At 38.8% G+C, this 26011-nt stretch overlaps 1 protein-coding gene across 1 annotated transcript in view; it reads left to right on the forward strand.

The window, feature by feature from the left end:
• Positions 1-26011, forward strand: part of LOC145978140 (cubilin-like) — a 416836-nt gene that overhangs the window by 168407 nt on the left and 222418 nt on the right. The window contains exons 28-29 of the mRNA XM_083110579.1: positions 1100-1265; positions 8050-8231. Coding sequence (XP_082966705.1) covers positions 1100-1265; positions 8050-8231 — 348 coding nt within the window. The remainder of the gene's footprint in view (positions 1-1099; positions 1266-8049; positions 8232-26011) is intronic.

A 26011-nucleotide genomic window follows, 5' to 3' on the forward strand; every position in this document is an offset into this window, starting at 1 on the left:
AATGCTGCACTCAGATGCAATTATTGAAGTTACTGAACGATGTCATTTAAACTTGTTTAATATTTCTATACAGAATATAGTTTCTACATTCGAGATTTTAAAAAAAATAACATTTTACTAAAAGTGTCCAGAATTAATGCCACTACTGTATATCTCGCACACGTCCTAATGGTTCTTGTGAGGAAATAGGAGATGTCAGTACTTACCCTCCGTTTTCGATTCTTCTCCTTGTTATAAAGTCCATAACTCCTTTGCCAGCTCTTTTCCCTCTGACTTTTGGCATTTAGCTAAATTAGAATTTCCCATCCCTTGGGACATCGACTGGAATGCACCGCCAACTACACTTTTTAACAACCACAGAGTGTGAACTCGGTGCCACGACTGGAATGCGCGAGCCGAGTTGGTGCCGCGATTGTGACATGCAGCCTAAAGTGCTTTGATGCTGCGATTGGAACGCGTGCCCAACTGTGTATATCAAAACTTTCATTCTGGGTTCGTATATGCCGTAAGGAAAGACTAATTTCTCTCAGTCTTTTAGCTTCTTACAAGCTTTTACATAAGAGAACTTTAATTTGAATGGTAATATTCACATATATATATCTATCATTCCATTCATTCCTATCTTTTTCATGTTAATCGATATTAGCTATCAGTTTCTTCTAGTTTCACATTTTTATAAACAATATCTTTAATTTTACATATTATGTCTAGTGCTGCCATCTATGTTTAATGGCCATAACTATCTACATGTATTAGGCCTATTGGGTAGGTAACAATCGTCATGCCCACCTATTGTAAAAACAAGAAATGTATAATTCTGTGATATTGTTATAGCTTAATTACGTGCAAATCAAGTGTATTTTATAAATATTAGTACATATAACACCAAATTACGTATCAATGCATTACGTACAAATGAGATTTAATTAACACGTTTTTAAATTATATTTTGCCAGGACCTACAGTAATGTACGTATAAAACAGAAATACGCAGAACTGAGTTACGTATCAAGCAGTCTCAACTGTATCTATAAAAATAAATTATTAATATTATAAGTAATTTACAGTTAAATTATGGCAATTTATTTTTATCTCTTAGGTCAAGGAAGGAGAACGTAATCAGCCAGCAAGCACGGTATTGGGGAAATATTGTGGTAATAACTTACCTCCACCAATAACATCAACTCATGATCGACTTTATGTACACTTTGTGTCTGATCATTCAGTTGCCCACAATGGATTCTATCTTGAATGGGTTATTCATGGTAAGTATTAGTCTTAACTTTTTTCTAAATAAAATTATTGTTTTTATTATTCATTAATTTCCAATGGAGCATGAGTTTTTATGTGAACAGAAATGGCTGATGATGTTCAGAGAATATATTCACCAACCTCAGTTTTCACCATTGTAAACACATAACTAGAAATACACTGCAGATACACATGACATTGCTTACAATCAACCATATAATTTCCTGTCTAAGGGAGAGTCAATTATCTGCAGTGTTGTAATTATTTTTTCTTACGCTGCCAACACTGTTTGCTTATACTGATGTGTTTAGATGTATCGCTACTGGAAAGTATCTAATTCTGGCAGATACTTTCTGGATTCCAGGTATCTCTTGGGTTCGGCAAAATGCTATGTGCCCTTTTGCAGAATCTAATATCCTGGAAATTATATGATTATATTAATTTAATTATATGGGATAATGATATGGTCTAATTTTAATGAAATATTTAGGTATTAAAATTTGTAACTATTCTGGGCTATTTTAAATTATTACAATGTTCAAGTATTATCATCAGTAGAATTTGGAAAGACTATTGGTGTTGGTTCAAAGTGTTATTATCAGTTCTAGTTATGATATGTGCTTGGTATGGGTTAAAATTGGGTGTGTGCAGGATCCTGGAAAGTTGGTACCAGGATTGGGAAAACAATTCCCATTCGAATTCAGACTTTGGGAAATAATTTCATCACTTTTTAGGATGCCAAACAGTTGAGAAATTCCAAATAAACATGTTTAAAACTGGTTAATTCTCAATGTTTTCTGCACTATAAGTGCCTGAAGTTTCTTTAAAAAAGCAGTTTTTATTCCAGAAATGTGAAAACAAACATTTCAGGTGGAAATAGTGTGTATAATTCGTAATTTTCTGTGCCAGGAAATTTCAAACATTTTTCATCCCAAATATGACTTAGTTGAGATATGGTGAATTTCTTTGCATCCGGAATTTCGAGATTTTAAAAATTTACTATTTTGATCACAACCCAACCAAAATTTCCTGTCCTGCAGAGCCTTAGTTCTATTGATTTCTAAGTTTTAAGTGGGAGAGGGACAATTTCCCCTGGGTCCTTCTCTCTCAGGCAGCTGGGGAGCACTGTTGCAAACTTAGCTCTTTTGGAACCAGATCTGGCTCTTTCGTGCACTCATTTGGCACCTGCCCCATTATGGTGCCATCACTAGCTCTGGCCCACATAGACCAACTTTTGCCATGAATATACATTTTGCACGTGACGTGAGATGATTGTATTGACTGTGTCACCCCACCCCCTCTTACCTCCCCAGATACTTTTATATAGCGCCATGGCTGAGGTGAAGATGACAATATTGTTATCTGGTATCCCCTATTTTTGATTTCATACGACCATCAGTGGATTATTGAGATGGGTGATGCCATCAGATCTACACGGTGAAATTTAAGAATAGATTGTCATCACTTTAAAGTTACCAGTAATAGCGGTGGGCCCCCCCCCCCCCACCAGCTTGACAACTAAAATTACCATGGAAGGCACTTTATCCAGCCTTCCTAAATCTAGCTCCTTGAAAGTCAACTTTAGTTCAATTTAAGGTGAAATTTAGCTCTCTTATGCACATCAGGTTTGGCAACACTGCCAGATTGGCGGTTGGAGGCAAGGAGAAATGCATTATGCTTATGGGGGAATTATTTTATTCGTTTTCTTGAGAATATTAAACTTCCGATGGCGGAAAAAATCATATGATTGGGTAGAGGATCCATTGAAGATGATATTTTCGCAAGAGAGAATCAAAACTCCCACTTGTTTAGCCGTAACTTGAATTTTTAGTTGTTTCTCCATAAGGAATACATGGGATTCTGTAAATACTTATTCATCATATTTTTCAAACACAGTATCTAGCTTAATAATCAACTTTAAAAACTGCTTCCATTTGCAACATGGGGAGAAATTCATACTCTCAAATTATGCGTATATTTTCTTTAGTAGCAGTGCCCTTTCGGATGATATTGAAATAAATGCATGCCTGGTGCGAAATTATCACACCTCACCTTAATTTATTTCTAACCCATTTTAATGCTGTATCAATTGAGGAACTGAACGAGAGAAGTAGATAAGCCACGTGTGGTTTCATCCATTCTCTCACTCCTAAGGCTGCACACTGACACTCCCCACCTTCTAATCTTGGTCAGTAGTCAATACATGGTTGTGGAGCCAAGCCATGAAGCTACTGTTAGTGAAAATACAAGGTGCATTCAATAAATAACTGGAAAAGTAGTATAAAAAATCTAAAATAAGACCGTGATTGTTATATGTTTCATATTTTGTGAAGGCATCTTTAAGCTATTCATAGTTGGGGCTGGCATGCCTGCCTCATGCATGGAATGCTTGGAAACAGTTACACAAGATGGAGACACCCTTACGGGAGTGCTCCAAGCTGGAGCAGCAAAGTGTCGTGAGATTTTTGTTCAGTAAAGGCATGAAACCGATAGAAATTCATCACCACATGACAGTTCAGTATTATGACAACTGTATGAGTCGATCACAAGTGTATGAGTGGGCTGAGAAGTTCAAACAGGACATAACCAGTGTTGAAGATTCTTTGCGTCCAGGTCGCTCTGTCACTGCAGTCACGAAAAGCAACATTGCTCAAGTGGAGGACTTGATATGGGAGATGATTTGCCTCTCTTTCTCTGCCATTACTTCATACGTACAATGCCCAGAGGCTATAATGTATACAGTACCACCTACTCCAAGCTTTTGTGCAAAAAACAAACCAGCCATTCTGCAGAGACAATGTGGTCTGATGTCCACTGGTGTTCTTTTGCTCCATGACAATGCGAGACCACACACTGCTAGTGTCACATTGTCTACCATCGATGGCCTAAAGTTTGAGTGCTTACCCCACCCTCCATATTTGCCCGATCTCACATCTTCGGATTTCCACACCTTTGGCCCACTGAAAGAAGAACTACAGTGGTTCTGGCCAAAGAATGGACTTGGAAATTCTATTTTTATTTTTTCTGTCAAATGTGAGGAAGGGTCACATAAACCACTTAACCATTTGGCTTTGTCCAGTTGCCGTGGTGAGGGGGAATTCTCGTGGTATTCTGAGTTGCCAAATTTTTCGTTTCGAGTAGTTTTTTAAATAGGTGGTACCCTCAACAAGGCCAAGCCTAATGGTTGCCGCCACGTAGCAAGCAAATGGGTCTCCGATTTCCTGCCTCTCCCTGAAATGTAAGCCAAGTGGGTATGTTGACAGGAAGAGGTGTCGTGTACGACTGGACAAAAATCAGGCATGTAGCAACTGGTAGCAACACTGTTTTTTCCCCCTTGAACTGGAGGTGAAAAGTCTGGGTTTCCTCAAGTCCGTTCTTTGGCTGGGCGGACTTTAAGTGGATCGAGGTTCCAGAATAACCACGAAATCCAGTCAGCTGTGCATGAGTGGTTACGCACACTTCCAAAAGATTTTTTTTCCCTGTTGAATCAGTGCCCTTATCAAGTGCATTGAACTAGGGGGGACTGTGTTGAAACATAGTACTGTAGTTTCTTTTGGTTCTTGTAATAAATATTTGTTACAACATATTTCCGGTTATATATTGAATGAGCCTTGTATCAATAGAACATGAAAAGATGTTGGCAGGCTCATGCATTCCAACATATAGAGTGGAACCCTGATTTTACGTTCCTGGATATTACATTTTCCCGCATTATACATTCAATCGTGATGGTCTCAACATAGAAAATGCTGTAAAAGTTTCCTCGATTTTACATTTTCCCTCATTTCAAGTATTTTCAGCTTGGTTCCTTAAAAAATGTAAAATCGAGGTTTCACTGTAACTCAATTTTCATAGATTTGTAGCTTGACCCCTTCTCTCATTCAATGCCTCAATTGTAATTTGTACTGAGCACAACGTGAAACACATCATTAGGTGTTTCGATATAAACAATCAGCATTGCCAACATAAAAAAAATATAAGTCACATGTGGATAATTCTGGGCTCTCCTCATATGGATATGTGGAAGTCAACGTCTGAAAGGATGTAAAATGTGACAAAATGTACAGACCTAACCAGTAGTCAGGTGGCTCACGTGTCATTCTACTGATTCCTCTATGAAATGTGAGACACTATACGTATACATGATGTAATGAAAGATCCTACCAAATACAAAATTATTAGAGTAATCCATTTTTTGCATGGTGAAGGGGACATCGCAGCTGAAATTCATTATCAAATTAACACTGTGTACATTACAGTCCAGGGTCTGATCCCTGGTGGAGGCACATAGTGGTTTGGATCTCATTTTAAACTGTAGGTCCACTTGTCATTAGTCTATCTGTGCATGAGTACACCTTTTCATGAGTGATAAATATGGAAACTGTAAATAGAGCAATTTTGAATGAACAAAGAGGAATGTTACCCACAGATGTTGTTCTATTTCATGACAACACATGTTCCCATGCAACTGCAAGCATGAGCATGCTGCTATGGTGTTTTCTTTGTGATGTGTACACAACAACCACCCTATAGCTTGGACATTGCTCCCATTGATTTCCATTTTTTCCCCACATGAAATCCTGGCTGGGAAATCGAAGCTTTCACATAAATTGAAGAGTTAATGGGCAGTGTCCACCACTGGCTACTTTCTTTGTTGATGAGGTACAGAAACTTCTTCCATAATATGACAAATATCTGAACATCCAAGGGGATAAACATCAGTTATCAACATAGGCATGCAGATAACATTTGCATGCATCAAAATTTTTCATTCATTAATTTTTTTTTACTTGGGCTAAGCACATACCACTTTCAACCTCTATTGATACTGATGCCGATACTCTTCCTGATTCTTATTAATACCAGTGCTTGAAAATTGTAATATTTAAAAATTGCTCAAAACATTCGTAAAGATTAACATGTAAATATTTCACTGCAATTATATGTATACATTTTTCAGAGTTTTGCTTTTAAAATATTCAAGAATTACACCAGGATATTAAAATAGCTGTCATTTAATCACAAAATTAATTTCTTTGTGCTATAAAAAAAAAAGTAAAGTGCTCCCCTGTGCTTTGCACCATGCCATAAAGGTGTATAGAGGGTGTGGAGTTAGACCCCACACTTTCTTGATCACTGCCGAAGGTGGGGGTGATGTAATCAGCACAACTTTAACCCCCAGAGTTTTCTCCAGGTATCCACTTTATGGGACGCTGGGTGGGTGCTGGAGCTGCTTGAACAGTTGGAAAAAATCCTGGTTCTCCCCCATAGGGGATCGAACCCGGGTCTCTCACATGGTAGTCAGATGCCCTAATGACTGAGCTACTGCAGATTCTTTGTGCTATGCTGGTGCAAAATAAATTAAACCCTTCAAACTTCCCAAAAGTGCTGCATGGCATTTTTTGTGGATCCTGTGTAATATCCAAACTCCTGCAAAGTATTGACCAGTGAATAAATTGTTAATTTATGTTAAATTATAAGATGTTAATTTCCAAATAGGCCTTGTATGCATGAGGAGAAAGGAATTCTACTTTCTATTACTGAACTGGAGTTAATTTGCAAAATAATCTAACACTGTTATTTTTAGTGGTTTTTATTTTATTTTATCTGTGACATTTCGTTATGGTTTCCTAGAACTTTTTCAAGCTACACTAAGATATACATACATTAACACAACCTCACATGGCTAGTCACTCTACACTTCTAAGGAATAAATATCTGTGTGTCCTTATTTCCTCCTAGGTAAACTGGTTTTTCCTTGCAGGTGTCATAGCTGGCTGTTTCTCCCCTTTCCCTCCATCCTGTAACCTACTCTTCTTGTCTTCCCTCCCCTCCTCCTTCTATTGACACTGACCTTCCCTTTCTCCTTTAACTCATCTGGCAAGTTAAAATCTTCCATTTTTGTGCAGAAAATTGAAGGTGGCTCAGGAATCTTAACCAACTTACTTTCCACTGAAAAAAAAGCATGGATGGAGGGGAGGGGGAGAAACAACCCCTCACCCCCTATACGCCTTCATGGCGTGGTGCTATGCACAGGGGAACACTTTACCTTTTTACAGGCAAACTATATGTATGTTCATTGTTTCAATCTTTCCATTATTAAACAAATTGTGCCTCAACAGGCAAAACTTTTTGATACCTTCTCGTATGTATATCTTAGTGTAGCTTGAAAAAGTTCTGGGAAACCATAACGAAATGTCGCAGATAAAATAAAAGAAAAGCCACTAAAAATATCAGTGTTAGATTATTTTGCATCTATAAAAAGTGGTTATGCGAACCTTTAAGAAGAACATAGATATTCTGGAGTTAATTTCATACACAAACTGTACCTGCAATAATAGAAATCCATCGAATCAAAGGTTCAGGTAAAAACTGAAAGATAACACTACAATAAGAAACTCCTTTCACCATGTGCTGATAAAGATATTTTTGTTCATAACAGAAAACACACTACAAAAATATGTCTTCGCTTCTGACTCTGGCTTTGAGTAATCCTCAAAGCTGGACAAGAGACTGAGAGGATGAAGAAGCAGCAAGTTATGTGTATAATCAATCATATTGATTAGCAAGTGTAGTGTTTTGCAGTTTTGTCCACAACACAAAAACACATAAACACACTTTAAAAATATGTCCAAGCTTAAACAACTTGCATTCTCAGGCTCTCGACCAACCCTGAGAAAGGCTCCAAGACGGGAGTCGAAAGCTTAGTTTATTTTTCAAGTATGTTTTATCATGCTGTTTATGTGTTTTGTGTTGACAAGAATGAAAAATCACAACAATGACCTTTGTGTTTTACAGGTTGTGGTGGCGAGTTTACTCATCCGTCTGGAGAATTCACATCACCAGGTTACCCTGGACCATATCCTGAAAGAGTTTCTTGTGATTGGCTCATTACAGTTAGTTGGAACCATAGCATAGAATTAACTATATGGGAGTATGATCTGGAAGTTGCAAGGAGTTGCCAATATGATTATCTAAGAGTAAGTAAAAGCATTTCAGTTGCAGAGAATATGTATTACTATACTGTATATGCATTCAGTCATTATAGTGTTTTTGTACATATTGCTTGCATTGTAGAATTATTTATCTTTTAGATTACTGTTCTTACAAGCATATAAATACAATTTTTGATGTAACATTTTAGAATAATACACACTCCCTTCATAAATGTCTGTTGAAGGGAAGTGTGTGTTCTTCTGAAACGTTACATCAAAAATTGTATTTATGTGCTTGTAACAACTGTAAACTACAAGGGAAATAACATTACAATTCTACAATGCTAATATAGGCCCACTAACCGTATGTGTGTATGGTCAGGAATATTTACAGCTTCTTTCATGAACTGCATGAGATGTTTTAGAGATGGATCAATATGATATTTTTTGCCTGTACTGATCTCGTATTTACCTTTACTGACAATTGTTATTCTACCAATTCAATAAAATTTCATGTTCCATGAAAATCCCTGACTGGTTCATTCACCGTAATCAATGTAAATAAAAAGGTGATGTTAAAGGATTTTGCCTCAGAAAACAAACTTTGTATTCTGGCATTTGCCTTACATAACTAGACTAAATGAATTATTGTACTTTTGATATTCATAAAAATAATAACGAAATAGTAGAAGCTTACACTAATAAATATTGGATCTGTATAATTATCAGTAAATTTACTGACAAGTCGATATCAGCTAATGCTGATAGGATGCCGGTTAATCTGTCCCATCTCTAATATCTTTTAGTATTAAAACAAGGACTTTTGCAGAGAGTACAAGTGATTCAATGAACAATATACACCCAACTATTGTAGGTCAATGTGTTGAGGTGTGCACTAAAATTCAAGAGAATACGGATACCATTCACTATGTTTCCACTTGGTCCCTTAGTTTTGCTTGTCTATTTGATTCCATGATGATAGAAATCTTATCTTCTGGAGCCACGGAGAACTGCAAATTGTGTTCATGATAAGTGCCTTGTTCATTGTCAACCATCCCTCTGTTTCCTTCAACAGTATTCCACATCATCATTGGTGATGAAACATGGGTTCCTACTTTCACTACCTAAAATAAAGGGAGCTTCTATCCATCTTTGCCTGCAAGGAAGAAGTTCAAAGTTGCACCACTTGCAGACAAGGTCTTGGCCAATCTCTTCTTTGAATGGGAAGGATTTGTGTACAATCGTAGAAACTTCTGGGTTGTAATGATCTCACTGATTTTCAGTAAGGTTACCAATCCAAAAATGCTCCTCACAGATAGAACAAGTTAGCATTTTATTCAACGTAGTTCCCTTTCAGGTTGACATACTTGGTACAGCGATCCTGCAACAATTCTATCCTATAATAAAAAAAGAGTTTGTCTTGTGCTGCAAACCATGCGTCTACAGCTGCTGTGACATCTTTTGTGCCACTAAATTCAGTACCTTTCATGTGCATCTTGATTTTGGGAAAATATGATAGTCTGAGGGGGCCAGATCTGGAGAATAAGGGGGATGGTCAATGATATCGAACTTCAATTCATGCAGTTTTTGCATCGTAAGGCCTGTCTTGTGGCAAGGAGTATTGTCTTGCAAGAAGGTGATGCATTTGGACAGTTTTCCTCGCCTCTTTTGCTTCAAAGCGGCATGCAATTTGTCCAGAAGGTTCACATATCTTTCAGCATTCAATGTAGTTCCTTTCTCTAGATATTTGCTAAGTATTACCCCCTCACAATCCAAAAAAATGACACCCATCACTTTCCCTGTGGATTTTTGTCTGTGACATTTCTTCGGCTTTGGTAACCCACTATGACACCACTGCATGGACTGAGTTTTGGTCTCAGGATCATATTCATGTAATAGTGTTTCATCCACAGTAACAATTTGTTTAATAAAGTTGGAAGCACTCGCTGGAAAATGGCCCAACACACTCTGTGCACAGTCTGGTCTTGCCCGCTTGTGATCAGCTGTGAGAAGTTTTGTCACCCACTTGGCCGAAAAATTTTTTGTACTCAGTTCTTCATGAACGATGTAATGCACATACTCCACACTGATCCCTAGGGTCTCTGCAATACATGACAGACCAATTCGCCTATCTGCGAGGATCATGTCCTGGACACTATCCACAGTTTCCAGGGTCACCACTGTTTTGGGCCTTCCACACCTCTCCTCATCTTCGGTGCTCATCCTCCCCCTCCTGAACTCTGCCACCCACGATTTCACTGTGCTATATGAAGCACAGTCATTGGCCATTGTCTGTGTCAATTCATCAAAAATTTCCATTGCTCCCATATTCTTTGTGAAGGGGTACTTGATGACTGCTCTCTTCTCACATTTGGTAAAAGTCACATGCAGCTCCACCATGGTCACTTCAAACCTGCGACACAAGACAACTATTAGGATTACATTTATGATTTTAGGCAAAACATCCTCCTAAGACATGGCTACATAACATACTAAAAGGATTTTGAAATATGAGTTCATTTTCTGTGTTAGGCCGGAAACTTATCTAATCCTCCTCTTACATGCAGTAATCACTAAAGAGTTTAATTCTCTCCCAGTGAACCTTTGCCACACTGTGTGTGAGAATATATAATTACACCTTCCAATTTACATTGATACTGAGGGAGATGCAATATCATTTAAAAACAGAAAAGTCAATTAGAATATTTTTTATAGTATGTAAACTTAAGACTAGTTAATTGAAAATAGATCTTCTCTTACTCAGTTTTCATCACCATCATTGTTATCTTTTCCAGCTTCTTCTCCTGCTTCAGCTACTTTTCCTTTGACTCCTTTCTTCTTCAACCTCTCCTCCTCCTCTCGCATCTTCACTCCCTTTGTCTTGCTCTTTGTTATCATTGCCATTTAATGTTCATATTCTTCTCTTCATGTACAATAAAATTTTATTTCTGATGTAAATATTTGCCACTATATTAGTCTGTTATTGATTTTACATGTTGATCTGTTCGAGGCATAAACAAAAGTAAACTGTCATATACTATAATACATTTGAATTTATTGCCTGTTAGTGGTACATATCGGGTGGCCAGAATTAAAGTTACCCAACTCAGAGCCCTCTGTAGCCTGTTTGAGGCATTGTAGAACTCTGAAATTTGGCGAATCCACTATGCAGACCATGGGGAAGAGGATGGCAATAAAAATAGTAGTTCCATTTTTCACCACTGGGTTGAAATGTGGCGCTGTAATAATGAATATGGAAAAACATAAGCTAGGTGTACAAATCTTTATTGTTGGTTTCGGCCAGTACAGCAGTGTTCAATATGCATGCCAGAAGTGTGAATGACCTGTTGGAAGTGTAGCACAGCATGATCAACAGTTGCACGAAACATGCCCCTGGAAATCGTAGTGACATGCCGGTTTATGCTTGCTTTCAGCTCAGGCAGCATCTGTACACATTCGTGGTACACACGATCTTTCAGGTATCCCCATAGCCAGAAATCACGCGGAATCAAGTCCATTGAACGGGAAGGCTAAGCATCGGGAAAACCCCTTGAGATGACACAATCAGGGCCAAAGTTGTCCCGAAGAAGTTCCGTTACTTGTTTACCAATATGTGGGACTGCTCCATCTTGCATAAAGATTGTGGACGCTAAACATCCTCATTCTTGCAAGGCAGGAACTACGTACTGTGCAAGGAGTTGAGCGTAACGTGCACTTTGTAACGTGTTGGCTGTGCACTGAAAAAAGGGACAATAAAGCCTTATGGGAAGCGTGAAGAAATAGGTCCGGGATCAATTAATGTACGCGCTATAAATTAAGCAACAACCAACAGTTACAAGTCGCAAATTGTTGAGGTGATTGGCCAACGCTTTAACGCCGCCACCTCAGTCTCAATAGAGAACCAATGACAAGGCTGTGCATAAGAATAAAGAAAAATATAATTCTCGGTACTGGTCCCCACCTTTAAATCAATCAAATCAAGTAACAGGCAATGGCATTCACAAAATATCGTGGAACATTTCACTCAGGTTTGACAATTCTTCCAAAATATCCTGCAATACAAAAATACACACTAACTATTCATAAGAAAACACTGCAGGGTCAATCCTACTCGATGAAGTTCATAACTTCCTTTCTTACCAATAACAACTTCGCAGCTTCACTTTCTTATGTGGAAGGTTCGTGAACAAAAATGTATAGAACAATATTCAGATTTTAAAGACTTGAGTCAAAAATTTATTAGATTCAATTTCGAACAAGAAACGATCAATATCTCAATAATCAACAATGTGAGAAACATTTCATCATGAACAAACCCAATTTAATTGCATTTTAGAAAATCTCTCCAATTGAAACTTTAACAAACCTTTCTTACAATTTACCACCCGTCATTTAACGTATCAGGAATACGTATTACAAAATTAGACGTTAACAGCAACATGAATTACAATCACGATTAAATCCCTTCCTTTATACACATTGTAAAATCCACTTGGACATCAAACCGAATATTTACAATTAATTAACAAATGACTCACTTGGGTCTGTTATGCTTTTGTCACAATAATTTATACAATTCTCCCCTTTTTACATTTGATGCTCCCACTAATCTAATTTAATGTTGTGCCACCCTAACGTTAATTATTCCAACATTTAAAGATTCGCGACGATGGACGGGAATTATCATTCGTACGCCTCGCTAAATTTCAATGTTACGTGAACGTCGCAAGTTCCATCATTTTCATTGTCGTATCACAATATATTCAACTAGTGGTGTCACATTAATTGTCCCACATGTATAGTTGCAATCAAGAATAGTTTAAACTTTCGTCGCCCGTTCTTACTTCGTTTACTCGTTTAAGTTTTTGACTCAATCGTAATAAAGAAACGGGATTCTAACCCAGTTTCGCGACTTGGGCTTCGCAGAACTAAGAGAACGTATCGACACTGTACATACCTCCATTAATCTCTTCCAAAATGTTCCAACCTCCAATTCAACACTGCAAGGGGCGGCCAGTCAAACGGAACTCTGCCTTCTTTCACGTTCTGGTATCTGAATATTGGGGTAACGTCTGGAAACGTCCATCAAATCCGTCCCTCGACTATAGCTCTGGATACAGGTCCACGTTGCGGGAAACTGACGAAATCTAACAGGGCCTCGTTAAACTTCTCGCTCCAATCAAATGCAACTTCCTTGCAAGCGTATGAGATCCGTCCAAAAGGTAGTTCTATCTCGCGTTGACGTGCCGAACTTCATAGAGAGTAACAATAACGGAGCGTGCAAACGCAATCAGAATAAAGTTAAAGTCTCGCCCGCGAGACGACTTGCACGCTTAAACCAACACCATACTCTCTGCCTGTCTTCCTCTCGTGACCCAAGTCACGCTGACAGCTTTCGCGTAGGTCTGCCAAGTCGGAACTGAGACTGCCGATGTTTTGTGTGTGTCTGCTCGAGAAGCGAACACCGAGCGAGAGGTCCGTAGAGACCTCTAGCGGGGGCTATTATAATCAACAAAGACAAGCGAGACGCAAGGCGTACGAAGAATGAGGAAGTGTGACGCTTTTTCCACGCGGAATTATTACGTAATACATTTTTGTATGCAAAGCGTAGGAAAAAACGTCACAAACTCCCCCACGTAGCAAAAGAAGAAATATATGCCTATTATAGAACAAGTAGAATACGCAAAATTTAAGTAAAGGGTACATGGACTATAGCAACATTCAATAACACCTGCTGGGAGCATCGGATCTACACCTATACAATTAATAGTCTTTATAAAAGAACCATAAATATGTGACTGTAGACAAACAAGTACCAATAATGATATATATATATAAGCACACACAAATAATATGATTAGGACTAGAAGATAATAATAACTTGACTAGACACAGAGTGGTAAACAAGTTACACACAAATAATGTACATAATAAATATGATACCGTGATAATCCTGAAAAAATGAAGCATGAAAAAGAATCGATTGCAATCGAAATGACTCCATGGGGTGAAATGTTAATATGACAATTTTGATTACCCTCGTACAATGGGTATAAACATAAAGTCGAAGAAAAAAGGGGGGAACATTTACATGAATTCAAACACCAGTTTGATCATACAGTGACCTTAAAGATACCAGATACATAAGATGTCCATATAACATTGTGTGGCGAAAGAATTTTGAGAAATAATACCAGAAACGATGCACTATCCAATGGGTAGACCTAAATAACAATATGTTGGTTTTACTTATTTTTGCATTGGTTGATGCACAAAACGATGATTTCCAGGGTGGCACACTCAACACATAAGTTCCCTCGGAAAACATGAAAAATAAACAAAAAAAGAGAATTAGAAGAGAAGAAGAAATAGAAGATAAAAAAAGGAATAGGAAAGGGGCGAGGAAACCTAAGGGAGGGGAATAAAAAATAAGAATTAGGAGCATCAATTACAATATTAATTTGTGAAAGATGTAAGCAAACATCCGTCATATATCTATATAGCCAAATAGTACAGGAGATTATATACTGTACATATTATCGTCAAAGATTTGATGGTTCAACTTGATATGAAATGAGAGGCAAAAAAAAAGGCCCAAATATTACACACAAAATAAGAAAAAAGATACATAATATTAAGCATGTGAATATAGTACTCATTGAAAAACGTGCACACATCAATTAATTTGTACATAATAAATACCTCTTCAATAGTTCTTATAATGCTAATACAAATATACAAAGAAAAGTTCAAACCTGAGTCAAATACAAACAAGACTCTGCATTATCCCGGGTGGGGTACAGAAGTGAAGCCATATGAGTGTCGGATAAATCCACCTCTAAGGAGGATTCTTCTCGAAGATAGGGTTTGATATGAGAAATGTGGACTTTCCGGAGGAAAACTTCTGTTTCCGGATCGACCAAAAGAACCGTGACGGGACCCAAAACCTTAAAAACCTTAGCAGGACCTGCCCAACGTTGCTGGAGCTTTGCAGTGACCTTCTGAAAGGCATTACTTTGGGGAAAGGTTTTATAGAGAACTAAGTCTCCAATCTTAAAGGAGGAAGGTTGCCTTTTAGAGTCATATCTATTACGTCTTGTCAACCATGCCTTTTGTAAATGACGGAAGGCTTGCGCCCAACATTTGGCACGATCCGCGGAAGGAGGACCAGCCAATTCGGAATCAGATTTAAATTCCCAAAAGAAGTTCATGGGTCTATCGATGTCCCGTCCAAACAGAATCTGTGCTGGGGTGGTTTGTATACTATCCTGGACTGCCGTATTGAAGGCAAACGAAATTGCGTTCAAATGAACGTCCCATTTGGTGTGATCCTCCGAATGATAGGCAATCAGGGAGGGCTTGAGATTACGGATAAAACGTTCTGCCAGGGAAGGATTAGGATAGTATGCGCTGGTATAGATATGTTTGACTCGAGACTCAAATAAAAAGGAATTGAAATAGCGAGATCGAAAATATGATGCATTGTCAGACACCAATTCACACGGCGCCCCAAACACCAGAAACAAGGACCGAAGTTTTTCCACTATGTGATTAGATGTGGGTCCCCGAAGAGGATAAAGGGAAACCCACTTAGAAAATGCATCAACAACCACCAAGATATATGTATGCCCTTTGGATGAACGTACCAAGGGACCAACCAGGTCAATATACAGTCGTCGCCAAGGAAGTTTGATGATCTCGGATGACAAAAAACCAGGAGGTTTACGTATAGCTAATTTGGCTTTTTGACACGTATCGCAAGACTTAACATATGTCTTGATATCTTGAATACATGATGGCCACCAAAATATAGTCATTATTTTCTTAGTACACTTTTGAACACCTAAGTGGGAGCCTCCCACGGGGGTATCGTGATAGTAACGACAGATAAGATGTTGCAAAGTATGCGGAACGACAACTAATGAGGATTTAGAATGTGGAGGTTGCCAGACAAGTAAGTCGTTATAAAGAGCATAATGTTTATAGGATTGACCCGTTTGTAATTTCTGAATGATTGGAAATAAAACTGAGTCTTTGTGCTGAAGGTCAAGGATATCAGATTTACTAAAAGGAATAATTTGAAATTTTGGAGCAGCACAGGCAAGAGAGGTAATAGGTTGAGGAGAAACCTGGAATTCCTCAGGTGAATACATTCTCGACAAACAATCCGCAACGGGATTCAATCGAGAAGCAATGTGCTCAACAGAGTAAGAAAAACGTGACAAATAGAGCAACCAACGACCAAATTTGCCGTATTGCTCAGGATGGCGTAAAAGCCAAGAAAGTGCTTGGTTGTCCGTCTGAAGAGTGAAGTGCTTCTCGGTTAAATATGTTTCAAACTTTTTGAATCCATAAACAATGGCACAGCATTCAGCCTCGTATATGGATTGTCGGCGTTCTATATCTGTTCGTTTGCGAGAGGCAAAGGCAATAGGACGCAATGCCCCGTCTGGCATACGTTGGTTCACGGTAGCCCCGAGAGCCAATCCTGAAGCATCGCATTGCAAAACAAATTCCTTTGAAAAATCAGGCAAAGCTAAAACGGTATGTTTGAGAAAAACTTGTTTGAGATTATCAAATTGTTGTTGATCGCTGCCAGACCACGTAAAGGGAAGACCCTTTTTCTTTTTATCTGTTAAAAAGGAAGTAAGATCAGAATAGGATGGAATAAAGCGCGAATAATAGCCCAATAGTCCCAAAATGCATTGAACAGCTTTGACATTCCTAGGAAGGGGCATATCTTGAATGGCTAAAATACGGTCGGGGTCTAAAGCAAGTTGTCCCTCACATAAAATATATCCTAAGTATTTAACCTCAGTCTGCATCCATTTAAACTTAACGGGGTTTACAGTTAGCCCGGCCTCGCGAAAAGCCTGCAAAACCAATTTGAGATGAATCAAATGAGTCTTTTCATCGGGACTGAAGATCAAAACGTCATCGGCATAGGTCACCAGGAATTTGTATTTAAAAGGGCCCAGAATTTTGTCCAAAGCACGAGTCAATAGTTGGGTACCAAGATTGATACCGAAGGGAACCCTTGTATATCGGTATTGGCCAAAGGAGGTGACAAAGGCCGTTAAGTCTTTGCTAGGTTCATCTAGCCTTAGTTGGTGAAAACTTTTGCAAAGATCTAAGCAAGAAAACACTTTAGCAGCCTGTAAATGCTGAAAAATCAAATCTATACGGCTTTGTGGGAAATTGTCATAGGCAATAAGACGGTTAAGGTGCTTGTAACTACAGACAAGACGATGACCGCCGTCCTTCTTCTCAACAAGAAAACACGGGGATGCATAGGCGGAGGCACATTCCTCTATGATGTTCTGGTCCAACAACTCCTGAATTTGTTGTCGTAAAATGTTTGTTTGGGTGGGATTTAGCTGGAATGGTTTGGAGCGAAAAGGTACATTAGTGATTAGTGGAATGGAAACAGGGTCCAGCGTACAAGTACCCACACGTTCAGTGACCACATCATCATATTCCCGTAATAAACTAGTAATGTTGGGCGGCAAGTCATTTGCTGGAGAGTGATTAACCTTGGCAACAAGTCGTGCCTGATTTTTTGTTGTCGGAGGTACAGAGGAGGCGAAAGGAATGGAATCATGAGAGTAGGGAAAGGAAACCACTAAATGGTCAAAGGAAATAGTACCCTTGGAATGAGAAAAGAAATCAGAACCAAGAATAACGGGAAACGGCAAGGCTTCGGAAATCCAAAAGGTCCATTTCCATGACAAGCCCTGTAATTTCAACGTCAAAATCACGCGTGAATCGAGATGGATAGATTGATTATTAACGGTCTGCAACGTACGAACATTGTCGTGAAGAGTAGGTGGTATAGGACGTAAGGTAGCCAAAAATCCTCTCGCAATTAATGATACAGAGCTGCCAGAGTCGACAAGAAGACGACTCGGTGTAGAATTCAAGGTAGCATGTATAATAGGCATAACCTTGTCAATAATTGTCAAAGGATGTTCTATACGAGGTACAATTGTAGTTTCTGATGGTAAAGATCGCTCTATATCAACATGTGAAGGCTCAATGTGCAATAATTTAGTATTGTGATGTGGGGCGACCGTAAAAGGTAAATCTTCAGAATTCTTTACAGTATCCAACAAGGAGGAAGGAGGAGAAAAAACCGGTAAAGTTGGGAGAGGTTGTGGGGTTTGAGAATCAATAGGATGCGAGACACATTTTTCCTCTAGTTGTTCATACCGATGTAGCTCTAATGGCCATATCTCCCTCGATAAACAAATAAAATTAGCGATAGAAGTCGGTCGATCAAAGCCCATTAAATTCAAACGGGTGCTCTCTTGTAAACTGAATAGCATGAATTCCAATAGACTAGATTCAGGCCAATTTGTAGGTAACACGTGATAAGCCTCATAAAGTTCATTCAAATAAGTAGAGAGAAATTCCCCACTTCGCTGAGGACGAAGGAGGTATTTATCTAGCAACATTTGCATTGTGGAATAAGGAACGAAGCGATACCACAAAACACGTATAAACATTGGCCATGGGAATTTCTCGTGAAGAGCATCATACCAAGTGTCTCTAAGAGGTCCTTGTGTGGACGCAAATGCCATCAACAGTAAAGATTCTAAATCTATTAGGTTTAACTTGAAAATTTTATGAAGGTTCAACAAAAAACAGAACAACCGGTCGGGATCCAAACCATCGGTCGGTTGTAAAACCCGTAAAAGATCGACAACGGTTGTATATCTAATATAATTTGTTATATATGAATAATCGGGAGGCAACAAAAGTTCTCTGGGTGTGTGTAAGTTTGGGGTCTGTAAAAAAGGTGAAGGTTGTATATTAACAGGGGGGAAAGGAAAAGAAGTCGACCCAACCCGAGGCAAATGGCCTTGAAAGGGAAGCGACATTATATTTGTTCCTCGATGAGGATATCCAAAATGTGCCAAAAAATATAGCCAAAACAAAAAAGGGACTAACAATATCCAAAATACAAGGTAAGTGCAATAATGCAACATCAAGATATACTGTAAAATATTTAGAATCAATAAACAAAAGTTCTTATGTATGAATCTGTACAAAAAAAAAATTGCACGGGAATGTCTCAAAAAAAAAATAAGGGGGGGGGCTCCAAAGTTAACAAAAAAATTGTTAAGCACCAACAATGTATGGCAACAAGGGAATTTATTGCACAAGAAAAAAGGTATAAATCGGAATGTTGGTATCACCAATACTACCAAAAATAGTAGTGTGAGGAAGGGAAAAAAATTTTGTGATTATTTCTTGTATATAAATTAATAAAACCTGCTCTGATACCAGGAACTTTGTAACGTGTTGGCTGCGCACTGAAAAAAGGGACAATAAAGCCTTATGGGAAGCGTGAAGAAATAGGTCCGGGATCAATTAATGTACGCGCTATAAATTAAGCAACAACCAACAGTTACAAGTCGCAAATTGTTGAGGTGATTGGCCAACGCTTTAACGCCGCCACCTCAGTCTCAATAGAGAACCAATGACAAGGCTGTGCATAAGAATAAAGAAAAATATAATTCTCGGTACTGGTCCCCACCTTTAAATCAATCAAATCAAGTAACAGGCAATGGCATTCACAAAATATCGTGGAACATTTCACTCAGGTTTGACAATTCTTCCAAAATATCCTGCAATACAAAAATACACACTAACTATTCATAAGAAAACACTGCAGGGTCAATCCTACTCGATGAAGTTCATAACTTCCTTTCTTACCAATAACAACTTCGCAGCTTCACTTTCTTATGTGGAAGGTTCGTGAACAAAAATGTATAGAACAATATTCAGATTTTAAAGACTTGAGTCAAAAATTTATTAGATTCAATTTCGAACAAGAAACGATCAATATCTCAATAATCAACAATGTGAGAAACATTTCATCATGAACAAACCCAATTTAATTGCATTTTAGAAAATCTCTCCAATTGAAACTTTAACAAACCTTTCTTACAATTTACCACCCGTCATTTAACGTATCAGGAATACGTATTACAAAATTAGACGTTAACAGCAACATGAATTACAATCACGATTAAATCCCTTCCTTTATACACATTGTAAAATCCACTTGGACATCAAACCGAATATTTACAATTAATTAACAAATGACTCACTTGGGTCTGTTATGCTTTTGTCACAATAATTTATACAATTCTCCCCTTTTTACATTTGATGCTCCCACTAATCTAATTTAATGTTGTGCCACCCTAACGTTAATTATTCCAACATTTAAAGATTCGCGACGATGGACGGGAATTATCATTCGTACGCCTCGCTAAATTTCAATGTTACGTGAACGTCGCAAGTTCCATCATTTTCATTGTCGTATCACAATATATTCAACTAGTGGTGTCACATTAATTGTCCCACATGTATAGTTGCAATCAAGAATAGTTTAAACTTTCGTCGCCCGTTCTTACTTCGTTTACTCGTTTAAGTTTTTGACTCAATCGTAATAAAGAAACGGGATTCTAACCCAGTTTCGCGACTTGGGCTTCGCAGAACTAAGAGAACGTATCGACACTGTACATACCTCCATTAATCTCTTCCAAAATGTTCCAACCTCCAATTCAACACTGCAAGGGGCGGCCAGTCAAACGGAACTCTGCCTTCTTTCACGTTCTGGTATCTGAATATTGGGGTAACGTCTGGAAACGTCCATCAAATCCGTCCCTCGACTATAGCTCTGGATACAGGTCCACGTTGCGGGAAACTGACGAAATCTAACAGGGCCTCGTTAAACTTCTCGCTCCAATCAAATGCAACTTCCTTGCAAGCGTATGAGATCCGTCCAAAAGGTAGTTCTATCTCGCGTTGACGTGCCGAACTTCATAGAGAGTAACAATAACGGAGCGTGCAAACGCAATCAGAATAAAGTTAAAGTCTCGCCCGCGAGACGACTTGCACGCTTAAACCAACACCATACTCTCTGCCTGTCTTCCTCTCGTGACCCAAGTCACGCTGACAGCTTTCGCGTAGGTCTGCCAAGTCGGAACTGAGACTGCCGATGTTTTGTGTGTGTCTGCTCGAGAAGCGAACGCCGAGCGAGAGGTCCATAGAGACCTCTAGCGGGGGCTATTATAATCAACAAAGACAAGCGAGACGCAAGGCGTACGAAGAATGAGGAAGTGTGACGCTTTTTCCACGCGGAATTATTACGTAATACATTTTTGTACGCAAAGCGTAGGAAAAAACGTCACAACTTGTAATGGAACATCGGACTGGGCCTTGCAGTGTTTGCTCCTCGAAGAAAAACGGACCCAGAATGAAATCAGCAGTGAAACCACACCAGACAGTGATGTAATCAGAATACAATTGTTGTCGCTGCAACACACAGGGCAGCAAGGCACCCCATATGTGACAGTTCTGTGTGTTTACCACCCCATTGAGGGTGAAGTGCGCCTTATTTGTCCACAGAATATTACAAGGCCACATGTCATCCACAGCCATCTCTATCTGCCACTGCAACAGCCACTTTAGTGACAACTTCTTCTGCAATCGGCCGGCGGCCCCTTCCTGCTGCAACATCCAGATATCCAGTCTCTTCAAATTTCTTCATCATCTTTTTTAACTCATGCATCGTCATGGTCCCCTTTCAAAGTCCTTTCGCATGACTATAACCTCGCAGTGCAACTGCACTATTACTACTGTTCTGATAAAACAACTTCACCAGCAATGCATGTTCTTTCTTATTTAATGGCATGGTGATCACTTCCGAACTTTTGTTCAGCACTCACGTTAAGTGATTTAGCTGAGTTATTAATTAGAAAGACATTTGTTAGTGGCTGGAAGTTGTGAGAAAATAATCTCTCGTTTATTGCAAGATTACAAGGTAAAGTCAAATCCATAACCAATTGATGCGGTTTACGTCATTATTACAACCTATCATGGAAGTACAGCATCATATTTCAACCTGGTGGCAGGGTTGTTAAAGGTCCAGGAATTTAAAATAAATTCAATTCTGGTCCAGGAGAGAAAATTAGGAAGCGTAAATGGGTTCTGAACCGTAAAGAACCTTTTTATCTGTAACATATTTCAATTCGGTCCAGGAAACTTTTTTTCAAATCAATTTAAATATGGTCCAGGAACCCTTTTTTTCTGGATGAATTTAAATATGGTCCGGGAACCTTTTTTCCCGAATTAGTTTAAATAAGGTCCAAGTTCCGTATTGAAATGAAACAATACGCAACTTGGATCGATTACGGACCTGACGATAAACAATTATCCACTTGTGAGCATGAAAGAATAATCCAGGTGCTGACTGCCTTGAGAATCTAAGGTACAAGGTAGAAATGGTTGAAATGCAAATGCTGCAGTTACGTTACCCCTCTTCATTTAGCCCCATCCTCTCGTGTGTGTTCCTTAACTTGGTTGTAGCAACACCTCTGGCAACACTACCTGTCCCTGTTGTGATATCTGCTGGGTGGCTCCTATTGGCTGCAGTTCCTGGATCGGATGGCAGAACAACACGTAACGGGTTTGTTTGAGCTCAATGTGATGCCACGCTAATATAGTCCATTGCATTATGTACAGTAACTCTTTGACAAGGGAGTTTTTGAACCTGGTCCACGATAGAACAACAGCGATATTATTTATTCCCTGTGCTATGCTTTCTACAACAGCAGCGTGACATTTTAATGTAAAACGTACTTGCGGACATTTTTAGAAGGCAACTTTTAATTGGTCAACCCTGGCCCAGGAATTGTAAATAATTTCAATTCCGGACTGGAAGAGAAAATCAGCAAACGTAAATGAGTTCTAGACAGTGTATAACCTTTTCATATTTAAAACATTTCAATTGGGTACAGGAACCTTTTTCCGGATCAATTTAAATATGGTCCAGGAACCTTTTTTCCAGAATGATTTTTTTTCAATTCGGTCCAGGAACCTTTTTTCTGGAAGAATTTCAATTTTGTCCAGGAACCTTTTTTTTCCCACATCAATTTAAATACAATCCAGGAACCTTTTTTTTTCAGGAACAATTAAAATACAGCCCAGGAACCTTTTTTCAATGTAACAATCTGCAACTTGGATCAAATTTAAATTGTGCGAGAAAAAAAGGTTCCGGTCCTGTAGCGGAACCCAATAGAACCCATTAGAATTTATGGGTTCCTGGACCATTAACAACCCTGCCTGGTGGTGGAAAATTGAACTTTTTTTTTTTATCGCCATCCTCTTCTCCATGGTCTGCATAGTGGATTCACCAAATTTCAGAGTTACACGATGCCTCAAACAGGCTACAGAGGGCTCTGAGTTGGGTAACTTTAATTCAGACCACCCGGTACATGTGTATGAGAATCACAAGTTTCGTGTTCCAGCATATAAGCACTCAACATGGCACAGATCATACCACATGGACCATGGACATGTGTGAATTAACAATGTCCCGATGTAAAGGGGCATGGTGGCAGTTGTGTTGTTGTCTGAAAGCTTCCTGGGACCTTGTAACACTCGAAAATTTTTGCATACTATACGACACACTGTGTGCTAGAGTCTTGAATGAGACCACTTTTGCTCACTCGTACTCATTCAAATCTTCCACCCTTAAGTGTGTTATGCTGGAGCATATAAAGGGTGTTCCATAAAGTGTGCAGTTTTTATATCGCTTGTCATTTTTTGTTTGAAGGTTGGCAACACTGTTCTTATCATTTTCATAACCTTGATCACTCCGATTATTACTTGAGCGATTTGTTGGCATTTGTTCAGTTTAGTTCCCATGGAGCGGTTCACTATCGAGCAACGCGTTATCTTGAAAACACATTACAGAAACGGAGAGTCTTATGCACAGACAGTTCGTAATTTTCGCACGATCTTCGGATGTAACAATCCCCCTACTGTAACAACATTTGGGAGGTTGGTGAAGAAATTCGAGATATCCGGGTCAGTTGCAACCATAAATTCGCCTGGGCGAAAACATAGTCGTCGCACAGATGAAAACATTGCAGTAGTGCAAGACAGTGTGAATGTTAGACCCGTGAAGTCACTTCGCCGTCGTTCACAGCAGTTGGGAATATTGGTATCCTCAGTGCAACGAATACTGAAAGAAGACCTTCATATACACCCTTATCAGTTGACGCAAGAGATCAAAGCAACCGATCATGCGAAATGAATAAATTTTGCAAGAAAAGTAAACTTCAGTGACAAGGCACATTTCCACCTCTCAGGTTTTGTTAACAAACAGAATTGCCGTATTTGGGGTAAAGAAAAACCCAGAGTGACCAGGAAAAACAAATGCATTCACTACATGTCACAGTTTGGTGTGGATTTTCGTCAGGAGGTGTGATTGGCCCCTTCTACCTGCCACACATCCAACGAGACAATAACCTTACTGCAAAAAAAGTTTCCTGGCCACGTTATCTCACTTCATGGTGACCAGGAGTGGCCTCCGAGGTCTTGTGACCTCACCCCATGTGATTTCTTTTTATGGGGTTATGTGAAGTCACAAGTGCACATGAACAAACCTCAAACAATCCTCGAATTGAAGAAGAAAATCCAACGGGTAATTGGTTCAATCGACATAGACATCTGCACAAGTGTCATGGTGAACTTCACAGATTGAGTTACTGCCTGCTTACAAAACGGAGGTGGACATATGCCAGACATAATTTTTCACTTTTTAATCGCATACAGGCATATGCCGGACACTTTTCACTCTTCAATTATTAAATCGTAGTGAATGTGTAAAATAATAAAAATAAAAATGTCAACTTTCATGCAATTTTGGCTGAGTTATTGCATTTTCAAAAACTGCACACTTTATGAAACACCCTTTACAATGGAATATCTTTAATGTGACAATAATCATACACACATATATGTAAAATATCCATCTTTGTAGTTTCAGCCAACAATCATCCATTTTGTAGTTTCAGCCAACAATCACCCATTTCATTTTCCTATCGCTGTGTATTGGTAAAATAGACTAAACTCCATTTTAACATGAAGATGATGACTGTGTTTACTTAAGTTTCAATTTCACTGTGTCTTTCAGTTCACAATCCATATTTGAAGGCCCACTACCACAGATAAATTACAGTTATACATGTACTCCTGGGCTTCGAGTGTATACATCTGGTTTTGCCTGTTTGCTCGAGCAAAGAATCTCTCAATTCCGTATGCTATCTACAGTTAAATGAAAATTATTTCTGTAACGATTGTGATCCATCTTATGATCCGTTCAGTATTGAAGCTTTTGTGCAATGGAAAAGAAGTCAGGAAAATGTTCAAGAAATTAACATTCATCCTTCTGTGTTGGCCGAGACGTTAACGGGGCCAAGTAATGTTCCTTTTCAAATGTTTGATCTACTTGCAGAGTTAAGGAAAATCAGCGAGTCACAACAGGTGTAATTTACAAAAATTAGGGAAACTCAAGAGTCTCAACAGCTTGAGTTTACAAAAATTAGAGGAACTCAAGATTCTATGAGGCAAACTCAAGAGTCTCAACAGTTTGAGTTTACAAAGATGAGGGAAACTCAAGAGTCTCAACAGTTTGAGTTTACAAAAATCAGGGAATCTCAACAGCAAATTCAAAATTCACAGCAACTACTCAACCTTGACTTCCACGAATTGAGTACATCGTTACGGAAGGAATTAGCTGAAGTTGCTGAGTCCTGCAAATTAGCAACATGTTCATTACTACAAATCAAGGTTTAAGATGTAACGTAAGACCTAATGATAGTGTAGCATTGTCTGTACAAACTATTTGGTGCCCGAGCGAAATCTTTTCCCTGCAGCACTCTACTGTGCACGCTGTTGTGGTGTGACCACTATCATTGTCTGCCATGCACTCTAGCGCCACCTTAGGGCCTCCCCGATGACATAGT

This window comes from Lepisma saccharinum, chromosome 24, assembly GCF_977018435.1.
Source record: "Lepisma saccharinum chromosome 24, izLepSacc3.1, whole genome shotgun sequence".
NCBI classification, from domain to species: Eukaryota; Metazoa; Arthropoda; class Insecta; order Zygentoma; family Lepismatidae; genus Lepisma; species Lepisma saccharinum.